Source organism: Haliaeetus leucocephalus, unplaced genomic scaffold (genome assembly GCF_000737465.1).
Source record: "Haliaeetus leucocephalus isolate CR32 unplaced genomic scaffold, Haliaeetus_leucocephalus-4.0 Scaffold76, whole genome shotgun sequence".
NCBI lineage: Eukaryota > Metazoa > Chordata > Aves > Accipitriformes > Accipitridae > Haliaeetus > Haliaeetus leucocephalus.
The window spans coordinates 456194-470191 of record NW_010972512.1 but is presented as its reverse complement, the minus strand read 5'-3'; the positions used below and the strand labels follow the sequence as shown (position 1 = coordinate 470191).

Here is a 13998-nt window from a genome sequence, read left to right as displayed (position 1 = left end):
CGCCCCGACGTGCAGGGGCGTGCAGGGTGCTGGGGGTGCTATGGGGCTCCCGGGGGCGCTGGGGACCCACAAGGTTGCGGGGGTGCTGGTGGGCTCCCCGGGGTGCTGGGGACCTGTTACGGCTGGGGGTGCTGTGGAGCACCCAAGGGTACAGGGGACCCACAAGGCTGGGGGTGCTGCAGGCACCACAGGGCACTGGGGACCTGCAGGACTGGAGATGCTGGGGGGCACCCCGGGGTGCTGGGGCTCCTCAGGGCTCGAGGTGCTGCAGAACCCCCAGGGTGCTGGGGACCCACAGGGCTGGGGGTGTGGCAGGGCACCCTAGGCTGCCGCAGGCCCCTCTGGGGTGCTGGAGTGCACGTGGGGTGCTGCGGGGTTCAGGGTGCTCCCTGCGTGCACATGGGGAACCCGCCATGGGGCTGTGCCCGGCGCTGTGCATGTACCCCAATGGTGCCTGTGCGCCCTGGGTGCGAATTTAACAATTTCATCCCCGAGCACCTCCTTGCAGCAGGGTGATCCCAGGCCTTTGGGGCTCGTTGCTGACTCTGTGCGTTGTCACCAGCCCTGAGGGAATCAGGGAGGTGTTTGTTGGTGGAAGGTGCTGGTGGGCAGCTGCGGTGAGGGTGCGGGACAAGTGGTAGATGTTTTCTAGTGGAGATACAGAAGCCCTATGCAGCTGTAGGTGTGACAGGACACATAGACCTGATCCCCATGTGAGTACGTCTGCGTACGGACTGTGCGCCTGTTGTCCAGGTGTTGTGCGAGCTTGGGGAGGTCCCCAAGGTGCTGGAGTGGGTTGCAGAGCCCGAGCAGCCCCTGTGGCCTCCCGACCGACCGGGCCGACAATGACGACAGCTCCAGAAATAACAGCCCAACCCTGAAGTTAGGCTGCTGAGAAGATTGAAGCGTTTCCCCTTCCCTCTCTGGGTCAGTGCCGGCACACCCACCCGCACAGGATCCAGCTTCTCCAGGAGCAGCCCCAGCCTGGATAGCATGGCCGAGGTGGCCTGGGCGAGCGGGTGCAGGGACAGCAGGTGGCACAAAGCATGGGCCATCCCGTACTGGCAGGGGATGGGGACAGGATGAGTGGCTGGGAAGGTGTGATAAGCCTTGGATACCTCCCATCTGCGCCCATCCTGCAGCGCTGGCGGGTGACACTGCAGGTGACGGGCACCCATGACCTGGACCGTGTGAGAAGCCCGAATCCTGGCAGGTCACTAGCAGTGGAGGAAGCCGTGTGCTTGCTCAGTGGTTTCCCTTTAACTTTGGAACAGCCTCGGCCCCGAGCTTCGGGGCTTATCGCCTGCACACAGCTTCGGGGAAGCGTGCCTCGCTGAGATAAATCAAGTCGCACTGGCCAGGGCTGCTCTGGACTCTGTTCTTCTCGCATTCCTCATGACCTCAGTATTTTGGCTCGGGAGGAGAGCAGGGGAGAGCCTTCCCTGTGTCTGGCCCCGGCCACGCCAGTGGAGTGGCTTGGGCTGCACAGCGGCGCGTGGCCGAGACGGGATGGGGGCTGCCCCGCTTGTGCCTCTGGCAAGGGAAAGGCCCAAAGGAGTCCAGAGCTTTAAAAATAGCTCCCCCAGGCCTGTCCCCTGCCAGACAGGGGGCTTGGGGTTCCAGAGGGAGGATCGCCCCGTTGACCATGAGGCCAGGGGTCCCAGAGGGTTGGCTGGGGCTGGGGCACGGATACTGGATGGTACCCAAGCTGTGCCCAGGCTGCCCTGTCCCTAACATGGCTTTTTATTGTAATTGAGTGGAGCAGCTCCAGTTTTGGCCCCAAGTTTCCTGCGTTGTCATCGGTACGACAGCAAGAGGGGGAAATAGAAGTGCGAGACTAGGGCGAAGTGTAGTCCTGCCTCCACAGGGACAACTGGGTCCCTGAGCATCCTCCTCCTCCTCCTCCTCTTGCTGCCAAGCCTCCCCAGCAGCACTTCGCTTTGTACCATCCTGCTTTTCTGCAGAAACACCGGGGCTAGAAACAATGCTTCCATTTCTTCTGAAGGAAGCTGGGATCATGCAGGGTGCCCTGCCTGCGGCACCCAGGGGTCCCTGTGCCCAGCCCTGGCAGCACCAAACCCCGGTGCCCAGGGGAGCGGCCGACACTGCCAAAAATCAGCCTTTGGCACCAAAGTGGCCGGCACGGTCCTCCCCGTCGGGACTTCAGCCCAGGTGGAGAGCGGCTTCTCTTTGAACCGGTGCCGTGGTGATGCCGGCCGGCCGGGGACAAGGCTGGCTTTGTGTGGCCAAGCCCCGGCAGGTGCCAGCGGTGGCTGGGCCGAGGGCGCGGGGACTTAACCCTCTCGCCGCTGCTGCGTGCCGGGACCGTCTACCTCCATTGCTAATCCTTACTGGCTCAAATCCAGCCTGCCACTCACCTCACCTCGATGCTCAGCCCAGCCCACCGGCAGCCCAGGGGCAGTTTGCACATTGCGAGCCCCCCAGAGGGGTTTGCACGTCGCGGGGATCCTGTGAGGTTTTGCACATCGCGGGGTTCCCGGGGCAATTTGCACATGGTTGGGAGCCTCCAGGTCCCATTGCCTGGCCTGGGCCTTTGTTTCGGAGCTGGGTGAACGCAGAAGCTCCTGCCCTGGGTCCAGCCCATCCCATCGGACCAAAAGTAATGGGGGCCAAGAGCCACAGGGGAGCTGCGGGAGGATCTCCCCTGGCTTTGGGGACGGCAGCACAGCTGCCCAGTTGACAGCAGCTGCTGGTGTCAGCTTGAAGGGTCAGGAGGAGGTGGCAGGGGGGACAAGCAGTGTGTCCCTGGGTTAGCGGAGGGGACAGTGGGGCAGTACGGGCAGAAAGGGCACCTTTGCCACAGGCGGGAGGAGCGGTGCGGGAGACCTCCTGGCAGGGTCCCGGCGGAGGCGGCTTTTCCTGGCTCAGCCCCAGGCAGGACAATACCCAGCCGGGCGGCGGAAGGGAGCTGACGGCTGCTTCCCCCAAGGAAACACACCCGCTGGCTCTGGCTCCTGTTGCTCTCCCTCTTCCTCCCGTTTGATTTACGGCGTGCGCGGAGCCCGGTGGGAAGTTTGCCCTGGCCCCGGCGCTGTTTAATTACCTGCAGCGAGGGCTGTGCGGAGGAGGAAGCCGGCTGCTTCCTGGGGCAGGAGGGATTAGGCGAGGCGAGGGATGCGTGGACCCTTTTAGGTATGAAGCCAGTGGCATGGGAATGGTGGGGTGCCAGCATGGAGCCGGGGTGTTCCCAAGGGATGTGGAAGGGGTGCTGTCGCGGAGCTGCCACGTCACCTGGGTGCCCAGCCTGAGCCTGGCCCAGGTCTGCCTGCAGCACAGCTGCTGCCCCGGCTTCTGGCAGTTGCGTGGTCAGGGCGAGCCACGGGCTGGTGGCCACAGTGGCCCAGCCAGGGCTGGGCAGCAGCAGGTGGCATCGTCATGGGCAGCGGGTGCAAGCCGGGGGCTGTCACATCTTCCCCAAGCTGGGCCGGGTGACAGGGGCAGCCGCAGCATCTCTGCTAGAAGAGTCTGGATCCTCCGGTTCTCGCACGCAGAGGATTTGGGGATGGATGCGGGTGTTTCTCTCTGCAGCCAAGGCCAGATCTTGGCGCTGTTCTCTGCGCAGCGCTGAGCCTCAGCTTCCCTCAGGGCTGTGCCTGAGCTTCCTTTTCTCTGCGGCATGCCTCCTCCCCTGCTTTCTTCTGAAAATAGCCTGGTGCCAAATGCTTTGCCCACCGACAGCTGCGCATCCCTGTGGCCACCTGCAGCCCGTGGGCAGGGACGAGGCGGGTCCCTGGAGGGTGACACCATGTGCAGCAGCAGTGGGGGCTCCGGGGGGTCTGTTTGCCCCATCCCAATCCCACCAGGAGCATTTCCTACCTGGGCCCCGGCACCCAGATGCTGCCAGATGTTGTGGCAGGTCCCAGCTGAACTCTCACAGCTGGCAGCACCCCCAGCCGTGAGCTCACCCCTGGACCGCAGCCGCATCCCTCTGGCTCTCCTCCAGCGTGCCCGTGCCTGGCTCCTGGGAAAACCAGGCTCCCATTTCATTCCCCCTCGCCTCCCACCGTGCCTTATCCTGCATTATCAACAGGGAAAAGCAGCCAGGTCCCTCCTAGGGGTCACCGGCCCTTGAGACACCCCCGAGGCAGGGATGGGCAGCGCAGGGCACCCCAAGCCCACTCACCCCGGGCAGTGAAGCCAGACATCACACCCAGCGACTGATGGGTGCTGGCAGCTGCCTGCGGTCACGTGGCTTTGCAAAAGCATCGATTCCCTTTATCCAAAGCAAACTTCTCCGCTGAGAATCGCACCCGTAAAGGCTGCAGCCTCTTTTTTTTTTTTTCCAGCCTGCTCCCCAACGCAGCTGAGCTCTGACTCATGACTCTGCACCCTCGGAGCTGGCAGCGTGACCACCGCGGCCATCCCAGCCCGGGCTGCGAAGCATTCCTTAAATGTACAAACAATCCCCAGCCCTGCAGGCAGTGCCGCACTTGCCTGCCCGGCCGCCGGCTTGAGCTTCAGACCCGCGGCACCAGGGTTGGAGGGAGGCGAGAGGGGCCTGGCGGATGGTGGGGGGGCGGCCATGGGGTGCTCCCCGGGTGGGGGGCAGTGGTTTGCAGACACGTGGGGCTCACCAGCCTCCCCATTTACAGGGTTTCACCAGATGTGGCCCCATTGTTGTTGCAGGTTGATGGTTCCCTGGTCAGCAGCATCCCAGGGAGAAGATGGCTCAGCCTGCACCCCTGAACCAGAACCTCCCAGGTAAAGGGACCGGGGTTGTCACCAGGCAGGAGCGGTGGAAGGAGCATGAGGGGAATGGCTGAGCTTTCCTGTCCTGTCCCAGTGGGTTTCCTCACCCCCAGCACTGACCCCGGCAGAGAGTGGGTGCCCTGTGACACTCAACGGCACCCAGGGTGCTGGGGACGGGCCATCCGCTGGGCTCACTGCCAGCAGCATCACAGCAGGGAGCAGGGCTGCAGGCTGCAAATCCCAGTATAATGAAGTTGGGAAAGCCTTCCTGTCTCCACGGGATCCCTGCCTAACCATCCCTGCTTCTCTTGCAGATCTTGGGGGCCCATTCTTGTACCGGGACCAGGATGATGGGGAGAAGAGCTCGTATTCAGTGGAAACGCCCTACGGCTTCCTCCTGGACCTGGATTTCCTGAAATACGTCAATGACATCGAAAGCGGCCAAACACTCAAGAAAGTGCCGCTGCCTCGCAGGGCGAAAGGGGCCCGGCAGCCACCCAGTGCCCTGCGCAGCCCCAGCAGCCATGCCAGTGCCTGGACCTCCACCGAGTCCCTCGCCTCCACGGCCAGCGAGGAGGGCAGGACCGCGCTGCTGCTGTCCCCGCGCGGCCGGGCACCCCTGGAGCCCCTGAGCAAGCCAACCTCCCACCCCGTCTCGCCGCCGCCGCCGGTGCGGCTGCTCCCACCTCCCACCCGCAAGTGCCTCATGAGCAACCCACGGGTGGAGAAGACCCTGCTGGAAACGAGCAGAAGGCTGGAGCAGGAGCAGGGCCATTTGCAGGATATCGGTGGTCCCTCCCGCAGTGGCCCGCCGGGTGCCCCGAGTCAGCCGTCCCTCTGGGTGCCGGCGGGCACCGAGGGCCAGGCAGGCTGGGGACGGGCAAGCCCTGGCAGCTCAGGGCGCAGCACGCCGGCGGCGGGGCTCAGCGCTGCACCGTTGCAGCACGTGCGGGAGCAGATGGCCACAGCCCTGCGGCAGCTCCGGGACCTGGAGGAGCAGGTGAAAACCATCCCCCTCCTGGAGATGCAGATCTGCGAGCTGAAGAGGGAGAAGGCGAAGCTGATGGAGAAGCTGTCGGCAGAGCCCGGCGAGGCTTTTGGCCACCCCCCTGGCTCCGAGGTGGTGATGGGGGGTGAGGAGCCACCCCGAGCGGGGCCGGAGAGCGAAACGGAGCCGGCAAAGGGGCGAGTGAGCAAGGTCGCAGAGCTGAGGAAGCTGACGGAGAAGCTGGCCGTGCCGGAGCGGGGCGGCAGGGCTTGGCCGGGCAGGAGCCCCAGGGCCGCCGAGAGGTTGTGCCGCTCCGTGGCGGTGGGCGAGGACCGGGCCATGACCGACGCGGTCTTCTACTACCGGTCGCAGCAGGACGGCGGCGACGTGCCGGACAGCGGGGTGAGGGAGCGCAGGGACGCGGCCGTCTGGGTTCTGGAGTCCTCGCTGGGGCTGACCAGCGAGGCAGAGCGGGAGCTGGAGCTGCTGCAGCAGACAGTGGGACACCAGAAGGAGGTGATCGCCCTGATGGAGGGTCACCTGCGGGAGGCCACTCGGGAGCTGGAAGAGCTGCGGCTGGAGGTGTGCGCCCGCCGGCCCCGCGGGCGGGTGGACAAGGAGGTGACGGCCAAGCCGCAGGTGGCCGAGGCGCTGGTGGAGGCGGCGGTGGTGACCCAGAACCGGGCGGCCGGCGACCCCCTGGAGACGGCAGAGGCGAGCGTGGAGTGCTGCCCACCAACCACCTGCGTCGGGGTGGGCTGCCGCCCCGACGGGCGGGACGTGGCGGTCGGACCCGATTCGGCCGGCAGGTGCAAAGACAAGGGCAGCCAGACCGACGTGGGCGGCACCGTCCCAGCGGGCGAGATGGAGCCCGGTGCGGGCCGTGCCCCGAGCGGCCCTTCAGCACAGGGCACAGGAGCAATGGGGGGGACGTGCCAGGGCTGCCCGGTCCCCAGGGCAGCCACGCCAGAGACAACGCACAGCGGCCGGGACCCGTCCGCGGCGCAGGATGCTGGAGCTGCCCCGAGCCCTGCGTCCGGTGAGTTGTCACTGGGGATGACACCAGGGTCTGGGCTGGGACGTTCCTGTGGGAAGGGAGAGGGTGGCCCTGTTGGGGACAGCGCCTGCAGGGCCAATGCTACCCGTGTCACAGCAGCAACCTGCACTCTGCCCACGTCCCTTCCATGCCCGCCCGGGAGTCTGGTGGGTTTGGGGTGCCCGGGCAGCACCAGGGGGGAGGTTCCTGCTCGCTCACCCCTGACACCCATCTGTCTACCCCCAGGAGCCCTGAAGTCCATCATGAAGAAGCGGGATGGTCCCCCCCGGAGTGAGGCCGACGGCAGCAAGAAGAGCCTGCAGTTTGTGGGCGTGCTGAACGGGGAGTACGTGCCGAGGGGCTCCTGCCACACGCCTGGGCCAGCCCCGGCCCCCAGCATCTCCGTCCTGGACTGGGGGCAGTGGCAATGAGGGGGGGCCTGGAGGGGACCAGCTGGGTGCCACATTGCCACTGAGCATCCTCCCTCTGTGCAGGTATGAGAGCACATCCAGCGAGGAGGAGGAGGAGGAGGAAGAAGGAGACAGCTCCTCTGAGAAGGCTTCAGCCGACAGCTCCAACAGCGAGGAGCTGGGGGACACTGAAACCTCGGACGAGGAGGCTGAGGAAGGCGAGCGTGAGCCAGGACAGGAGCGTGAGGGGGCCGGCGTGACCCTGCCGGAGCCCCCCGAGGTAAAGGAGAAGTAAGTGCCGATGGGGAAGGCGCCTCACCCCGTGCAGCTGGGAGCCACGGGCCAGCACCAGCCCTGCCGACTCAGGGCATCTACCCTGGTTTGGGTGCAGCCGATGGGAAAAACACATTCAGCTCCTGCAGAAACCATTTGGCAGGAAAAAGTCCTTCCAGCTTCTTGGGTCTGCTAAGGAAAGGATGAGACCGAGGCCCCAGATGCCTCTTTCCAGAAGAAAGTTTGGAGAGGGACAAAAAAAAAAAAAAAACCAACAGCCCTTAATAGCATTTTTCAACAAAAGGAAAAAATTTGGCCTACAAGTGGGTAAATCATGCCTGAGCGTGTCCATGTAAGGCTCAGTTCAATGGGGGTTTGCAGAGGCTGAAGCTGCCGGGGTGCAGCCACTGGGCTGGACATTGCACCATGGGGAGCTCGTGGAGGCTCGTAGGCACCGGGGAGAGGAGCAAAGGCTCCGCGGAGGGGACTCCGGGTGCTCCTTGCCGGTGCGGTTTTGGTGGGGCAATGCAGCCCCACCGCAGACGCCCTCATGCTCTCCCCAGGTTCGAGCTGAGCCCCAGGATGCGGGAGGCCTGCCTCATCGTCAAGACCCACCTGGGCCACCCCAGTGCCACCAAGAGCAAAGAGGTGGTGAGTGGGGTGCTGCGGGTGGGATGGCTCACCCAGCCCCTGCCGGAGTCCCCCCTGAGGCTGGCCCTCCCCAAAGATGGGCCAGCAAAGCCCAGCTCAGCACCTTCCCCCAAAACACAGCCCTTTGCTTCAGGCTTTATCCCAGATACCCCAAAACCCACGTGAACTCAGTTCGGGCCATCCCAGCATGATTTTGGGGTTTCAGGGTCCTGCCTTCCCCCAGTTCCCTCTGGAGCAGCATTTCTGCTCCCCACTGGGGCCGGCAGCAGCAGGGTGGGTGCTGGGGTTGGGGGAAAGGGCCGTGCAGAGGCTTGGGGGGGTGTGGAGCCATGGTCCCCAGCTCAGCCCCATCCACTGCCCACAGCTTGCCAGCAGCAGCCTGGTCCTGCAGGAGTGGTTCCGTCTGTCCAGCCAGAAGTCATCCATCCCTGACACGGTCGCCAACCACCTCCTGGCCTTTGCTGAGGTCTCGCCAGCTCTCCTGGCCCACGTGGTGAACCTGGCAGATGGGAACGGCAACACAGCCCTGCACTACAGCGTCTCCCACTCCAACTTCCACATCGTGAGGCTGCTGCTAGACACGGGTCAGTGCCCCCCACCCCCAGAAATGTCCCCCTGCCACCATCCCACTCTGTACCCCACGTCAGGTCCTGGCCCTGCAAGGCATGGGGCAAGGTGCTGACAGCAGAGGGGCAGGGACAACTGCCCTGGGCTGTGTCCGTGCATAGGTGGGGGGGGTTGAGCAGCCACCCCAGCCCTTTCGGAGCCCAGATTTGATGTGGGGGGACCCATCAGCAGGTCTGTGCCCACGGGGCTTTGGGACGGCTTGCAGCACCCTGGGCAGGGCACCAGCCAGGCACATGGCTCAGTCTGTGCCTCCCACCAGCCCCGCAGCACCCTGAGCCCCCCTGACTCTGCCCATCCCTGCAGGGGTCTGTAACGTGGACCACCAGAACAAAGCCGGCTATACAGCTCTCATGCTGGCAGCACTGGCGGCCGTTGAGCAGGAGGATGACATGAACGTGGTCAGGAGGCTCTTCAGCATGGGCAATGTCAACGCCAAGGCCAGCCAGGTTGGTGTGGGTTGGGGGCCACCATGGCCTGTCCCTCTCCCCCCCATCCCCAAGCAGCGGCCAGGGCCACACTTGGCTCCTCCAAGGGAGGACTGTGGCTCCAAAACCTGGAGGGGCTGGTATATGAGGAGGGCATCACATTAGGAGCTCCTGCTGCCTGGCATCAGGGCTCTCAGGTCTCACCCACACGTAATCTCCAGTCAGGGAGGTGCTCAGAGACCATGTGGGCACTGGGGACAGCAGCAGTCCTTCCCTGGGGCACTGGGAAGAGTGGGTGGCACAGCCGGGGCGGGAGCAGCCTGGCAGCATCCCCTTGTGTCGCAGGCTGGCCAGACGGCGCTGATGCTGGCCGTCAGCCACGGCCGGCAGGAGATGGTGGAAGCCCTGCTCGCCTGCGGAGCTGACGTGAACCTGCAGGATGAGGAGGGCTCGACCGCGCTGATGTGCGCATGCGAGCACGGCCGCGTGGAGACCGTGAAGCTGCTGCTGGCTCAGCCCACCTGCAATATCTCCATTGTGGACAGTGTAAGCCTCTGCCGCTGGGACCTGGGGATGCTTGCCCACCCCACATCCTGTCTCCAAACCTCTTCCCAAGTGCTCTCCCTTCCTTTTTAGGATGGGAACAATGCTGTTGCCATCGCGCTGGAGGCTGGCCACAGCAACATCGCCGTGCTCCTCTATGCCCACCTCAACGGCACGAAGGCGCAGCTGCCCGTGAGTACTGCAGCCCCCCCCTCCTGCCCCACACAAGGACCATGGAGGTGGTCCCATGGCAGGGGGGACAGGGCTGTGACACAGATAATGCTCCCCAGGAAGGGGCTGCAGGGGTGAGAGCAGGGCATCCCAGGCACCACATGTTTGGTGCATCCTCAGTAGCAGGGAATCAGCCTGGCTGGCCCTGACTAGGAGTTGCCGGAGGGGTCTCTGGTGACATTTCATGACTCTGCTCTCTCTGCAGCAGGGGACATCACTGACAGCCACGAAGAGCCCTGGGAGCCCCAAGAAACCAAATTAGAGTGATCTTTGGATCCAGCCAGGGGTCAGCTGTGTGCCAGCCAGCCACCATCAGCACTGGGCTGTAATTTATGTCCCCTTGCCTGCCACTCCTTTGTGTGCTGAATCGCTCTCTGTGGCTGCAGATGCTTTAATTCTCCTGTCAATAGAGCAGGCACCATCCCTGGGCCTCGCTCACCCGTCTCTACTGCTGGAAGCGACCCATGCACAGCCACCTCACTCCACCAAGTGACAGAGGAGCCAAGCATCCAGTGACCTCGGCGTGGGAAATGCAGCGAGTAAAAGCCAGCCCCATCCCCTTTGCTCCCCATCGGCCCTGCTCTCTGCCACGACTGCTGGAGCTGCACCACCTTGGAGCCCTCTGCAAGTCGTTAACTCACTGGAACAGCACAAAACAAACCCGGCAGAAATAGCACCTGGTTTCTGCTCTCTTAGCCAGCTCTTGGCAGGTCCAGGAAGGCAGCGGAGCTGGCGACGGGGAGCAGGGCTGCAGGAGGGCGAGCATCAGCTCCTGGACCCCACTGTACTGCGTGGAAAGAGGTGCTCAGCAGGAGAGTCCTGTGCAGTGATGGGAGAGGGGACACAAATGAGCTGGTTAACACTGCCTCAGAAGCAGGCTGGGAGCACTTCCAGACTGAAATACTTGCCCTTCTTTTCTGGCATTTCCTTTCCTGGCTGAAATCTGAATTTTTTCGAGCACAAGCACACAAAGCAAAAAAAATTATATTGCTCAGTCAAAGGATGGAGTTCAACATGAAATCACTTGGTGGTTTGATTTGCTCAATGGGAGCAAAACTTCTGGGCACTCGGGGCTGCAGCCAAGCTGACAGAAGGGGGCCAAGAGCCATGAACACCTTTAGGGACTGAGACTGCACCCCAATACCCCACACAGGGAGCAGGGACCTTCTTCCAAGGGAAAGATAGCAATTACCTCCTAAACATTTCCCATTTTAAACAGTCTCATAGCCACTGACTGTGCAGGCAACCAGAGCCCACAACCAAGTCCCTCTCTGCCCACTTTCCTTCCCAAAGGGGAGGAGAGCAGCTGAGGATAGCTCCAGAAAAAAAAGAGATCAGCAAGAAGAGCTCAGAGAGAGCCTAGAGCCCGCAGAGATGGATGCGTATGTCGGAAGACGTGTGTATGTCTGTGCGAGTGTGTGTGCACCAGGCAGGGTGGGAACAGACAAGGTAAGGACTAAGGATTGGGAGGAAAAAGGCTTTTGCATGTGAAGCCGGCTCTGCTCTGAATCCTTCACAAAGGTAATGCGTATCACAGCCCCATTTCTGCTCCTTGGCCCAGCCTTTCTCACCATCACTCTTGCCCCACCAAGGCCTGGTCTGAGCCATACTGCAAGCTGGGAAATGCTCTCCAAGAAACTTGTTCTAGGCGACACGCTGCTGTCCTCGCAGTGGGCCTGTTTCAGCTTTGCACTGAAGTTAATATACAATGCTCACAGCCACTCTCTAGTACACTATTCTCTATGTATTCCATACTCACTGCTTTGGTCTCACAGGTTTGTTTACTGATATTTTAATACTGATGTTTATTTTTAAGATATAAATAAATTTTAAAGTAAAATTATTTTGAAATATTACAGTGACCATCCATCAGCAGTCTCCTGCCTCCTTGTCTGGCTCAAGATAAAACCCCCAGAACAACTTCATCAGAGGGACAGCCTGGCACAGCCCTCGCCCTGAGCAGGTGCCCGCATGTTTCAATTAATTCCCTGCAAGTTTATGAACTGGCTACATCCATCAGTCTGGTTTTCTTCCAGCTGAACTGTCCCAGTTGGGTACTGTGGTGTCTTCTGGCCTGTTTCACTTCACAGGACCAAGCAGGATGCTGGGACCAGACATAGCCCTTCACTACCCTTGGTTCACCCTGGTGCTCTGATACTAAGCTGCATTATTAAAGAGCAATCATCAGATTGTATCCCCACTCTCAAAATCACCTTCCTCACATGGCCAAGGGCCACGCTGACCCCATGGGGATATTCGGGAAGGGCTACAGCTGCTCTGAGCCACTCCTGCTACAACTTTACCTCTGTCTGGCCACTGACCCACAGCTGATGCCTCCTGTCTCAGTCACTCAGCACAGTCAGGGCTGGCAGCTGCCACAGCAAATGCTCTTTGGTCATTGCTAAAGCTGTACAGGGAACAAACAGCAGCCAAAGAAGTAAACTCTGAGGTGGACTTCTTGCACTCATAGCTAGTAGTTCCCGAGAGCTCTGCTGTGTCACACGAATCAGGGGAGCACAGACTCACCCAATGCTCTGAAAACTGAAACACCACCAAAGAAGAACCAAGAACTATATAAAGCGACAGCACAACCATATTTTGACAAGGGCTTTCTCCAGAGCACAAAATCCACCTCAGGCTGCCCATAAGCTGACCAGGGCACAACTAACACCCGTGGGAGGGAAAAAAAAACCCACAAACACTCTTTCAACACAAACCCTGGCAGCAATTCTCACTGTCTGCCTAAGTTCAGTGATTTGAACATCTATTCCAGAAGTGCTCTCCTCAGCTTTAGGATACTCAAATCCTTTATCCCATCTGCCACTAAAGTGCCTTAAGCAAGTTCAGACATTGAAGGATGAAGAACACTCCCATCAGAGACCACAGGATCAGGAGCTGCAGACCTGACTTGGTTCAAACACAGCACAAAGCAGTATCACTCTATTACCAGATGGAAAATACCAGTACTTAAAAACCAGCCCTTGAACTGTGACAGTATTCAGGCTCATTCCTAATCCTTTCACCCTTAGTTTTACTTTATGTAACTGCCTAAAACAGTAAATCTTTCTAGCTGATTGTGTGGTGGCAGGGAAAGCCAAGGAAGAAAATAAGTGAGACTGATTTACTAACTCCTTTCAGGGGAGAGAGACATGAGCACTTGCTCTCTGTGGGCGACTGCCAGGAAAGACAGCAGCATTTATAGAATAGCTTACTGAAGAGAGAAAGACAGAAGCAGCACGCTATTGCTTTGCAACCTGGTACAACGCTCAACTTTCAACTTGCCATTAAATTCCACAGAAGTCCAGTAAGTTTAGTAGTGCCACTTCACTGGTTACCTACAGAAAAACGCTTACCAGCAAGGTCAGGATTAAGCCTACTGTAATCAAAACAGGGAGTTATTTTTGTTGTGACAGGTTAATAAAAACGCGGGAACACAGTAGTAGTATGATGAAGGCGTTACGTGTAACCCCAGCAAGAAGCAGCGTGTGCTTCTGTCCCTCAGCTGAGCCCAACAACAAAGGGCAGGGGCGTAAGTGCTGTGACAAACCGCGGCACTCGCGCGTTCAAGAAGCGAGACCCGGGCAAGGGACCACTGGACAAACCCTTTATTGCAGTAACACCACCGCCACGCTCCTCTCCCGCCACGGCCGGCGCCTGGCCCAGCAGATACCGACCAACCGCTCCGAGGAAAGGCCGGCAGGCTTCATCGTCTGCAAGAGAACAGCGCAGGCCACGCCGGTTTAGAGGCGGCCGAGGCTCCGCTCCCCGTTCCCCGGGCGGCCCCCGGGGCCTCACCGTCTCAGCGCAGCCGCCGGGCCTCACGCTCCGACTCCAGCAGGGTGAGGACATCGCCTTCGCGCACCGGTCCCTTCACGTTGCGGATGATGGAGCGGCTCGTGTCGTCCATGAACTCCACACGCCCCTGCGGGACGGGACGGGGTCAGCCCGGCCCAGCGGCACCGCTCCCCCCGCTCAGGCCCGGCCTAGTCAGGCCCACCCACCTGCGTGCACTGTCCCTGGGAGCCGGTCCGGCCCAGCACCTTGGTTACCTGCGGGGACAGAGCAGAGGGTGAGCGCACGGTCCCCGGTCCCGGTCCCGGTCCA

The 13998-nt window shown here is 61.3% G+C and overlaps 3 protein-coding genes across 3 annotated transcripts in view; 1 reads left to right on the top strand and 2 right to left on the bottom strand.

Annotated features, from left to right (window-relative positions):
* Nucleotides 1-1055, bottom strand: part of ANGPTL4 (angiopoietin-like 4) — a 41652-nt gene extending 40597 nt beyond the window's left edge. The window contains exon 1 of the mRNA XM_010581937.1: nt 948-1055. Within this exon, the coding sequence (XP_010580239.1) occupies nt 948-1055 (108 nt within the window). The remainder of the gene's footprint in view (nt 1-947) is intronic.
* A 3630-nt stretch (nt 1056-4685) lies between these two features.
* Nucleotides 4686-10156, top strand: KANK3 (KN motif and ankyrin repeat domains 3). Its single transcript, XM_010581926.1, has 10 exons — nt 4686-4722; nt 5025-6737; nt 6981-7080; nt 7229-7435; nt 7981-8068; nt 8433-8652; nt 8999-9141; nt 9466-9666; nt 9757-9855; nt 10100-10156. Exons 1-10 carry the CDS (start codon nt 4686-4688, stop codon nt 10154-10156), a joined length of 2865 nt encoding a protein of 954 aa, XP_010580228.1.
* Nucleotides 10157-13484: 3328 nt separating this feature from the next.
* RPS28 (ribosomal protein S28) lies at nt 13485-13985 on the bottom strand (the record flags this gene model as incomplete). The annotated part of the gene is made up of 3 exons (XM_010581914.1): nt 13485-13604; nt 13690-13816; nt 13896-13985. Coding segments are annotated over 2 exons (213 nt in total), but the record flags the coding sequence as incomplete, so codon positions are not given.
* Between the last annotated feature and the right edge of the window lie 13 nt (nt 13986-13998).

Excerpts from the sequence above, each read along its gene's own strand:
- KANK3 (XM_010581926.1), top strand. The coding sequence starts at position 4,686 with ATGGCTCAGCCTGCACCCCTGAACCAGAACCTCCCAG. Across the intron at positions 9,142-9,465 it reads TCAACGCCAAGGCCAGCCAG|GCTGGCCAGACGGCGCTGAT; the intron begins GTTGGTGTGGGT and ends CTTGTGTCGCAG. Across the intron at positions 9,667-9,756 it reads ATATCTCCATTGTGGACAGT|GATGGGAACAATGCTGTTGC; the intron begins GTAAGCCTCTGC and ends CTTCCTTTTTAG.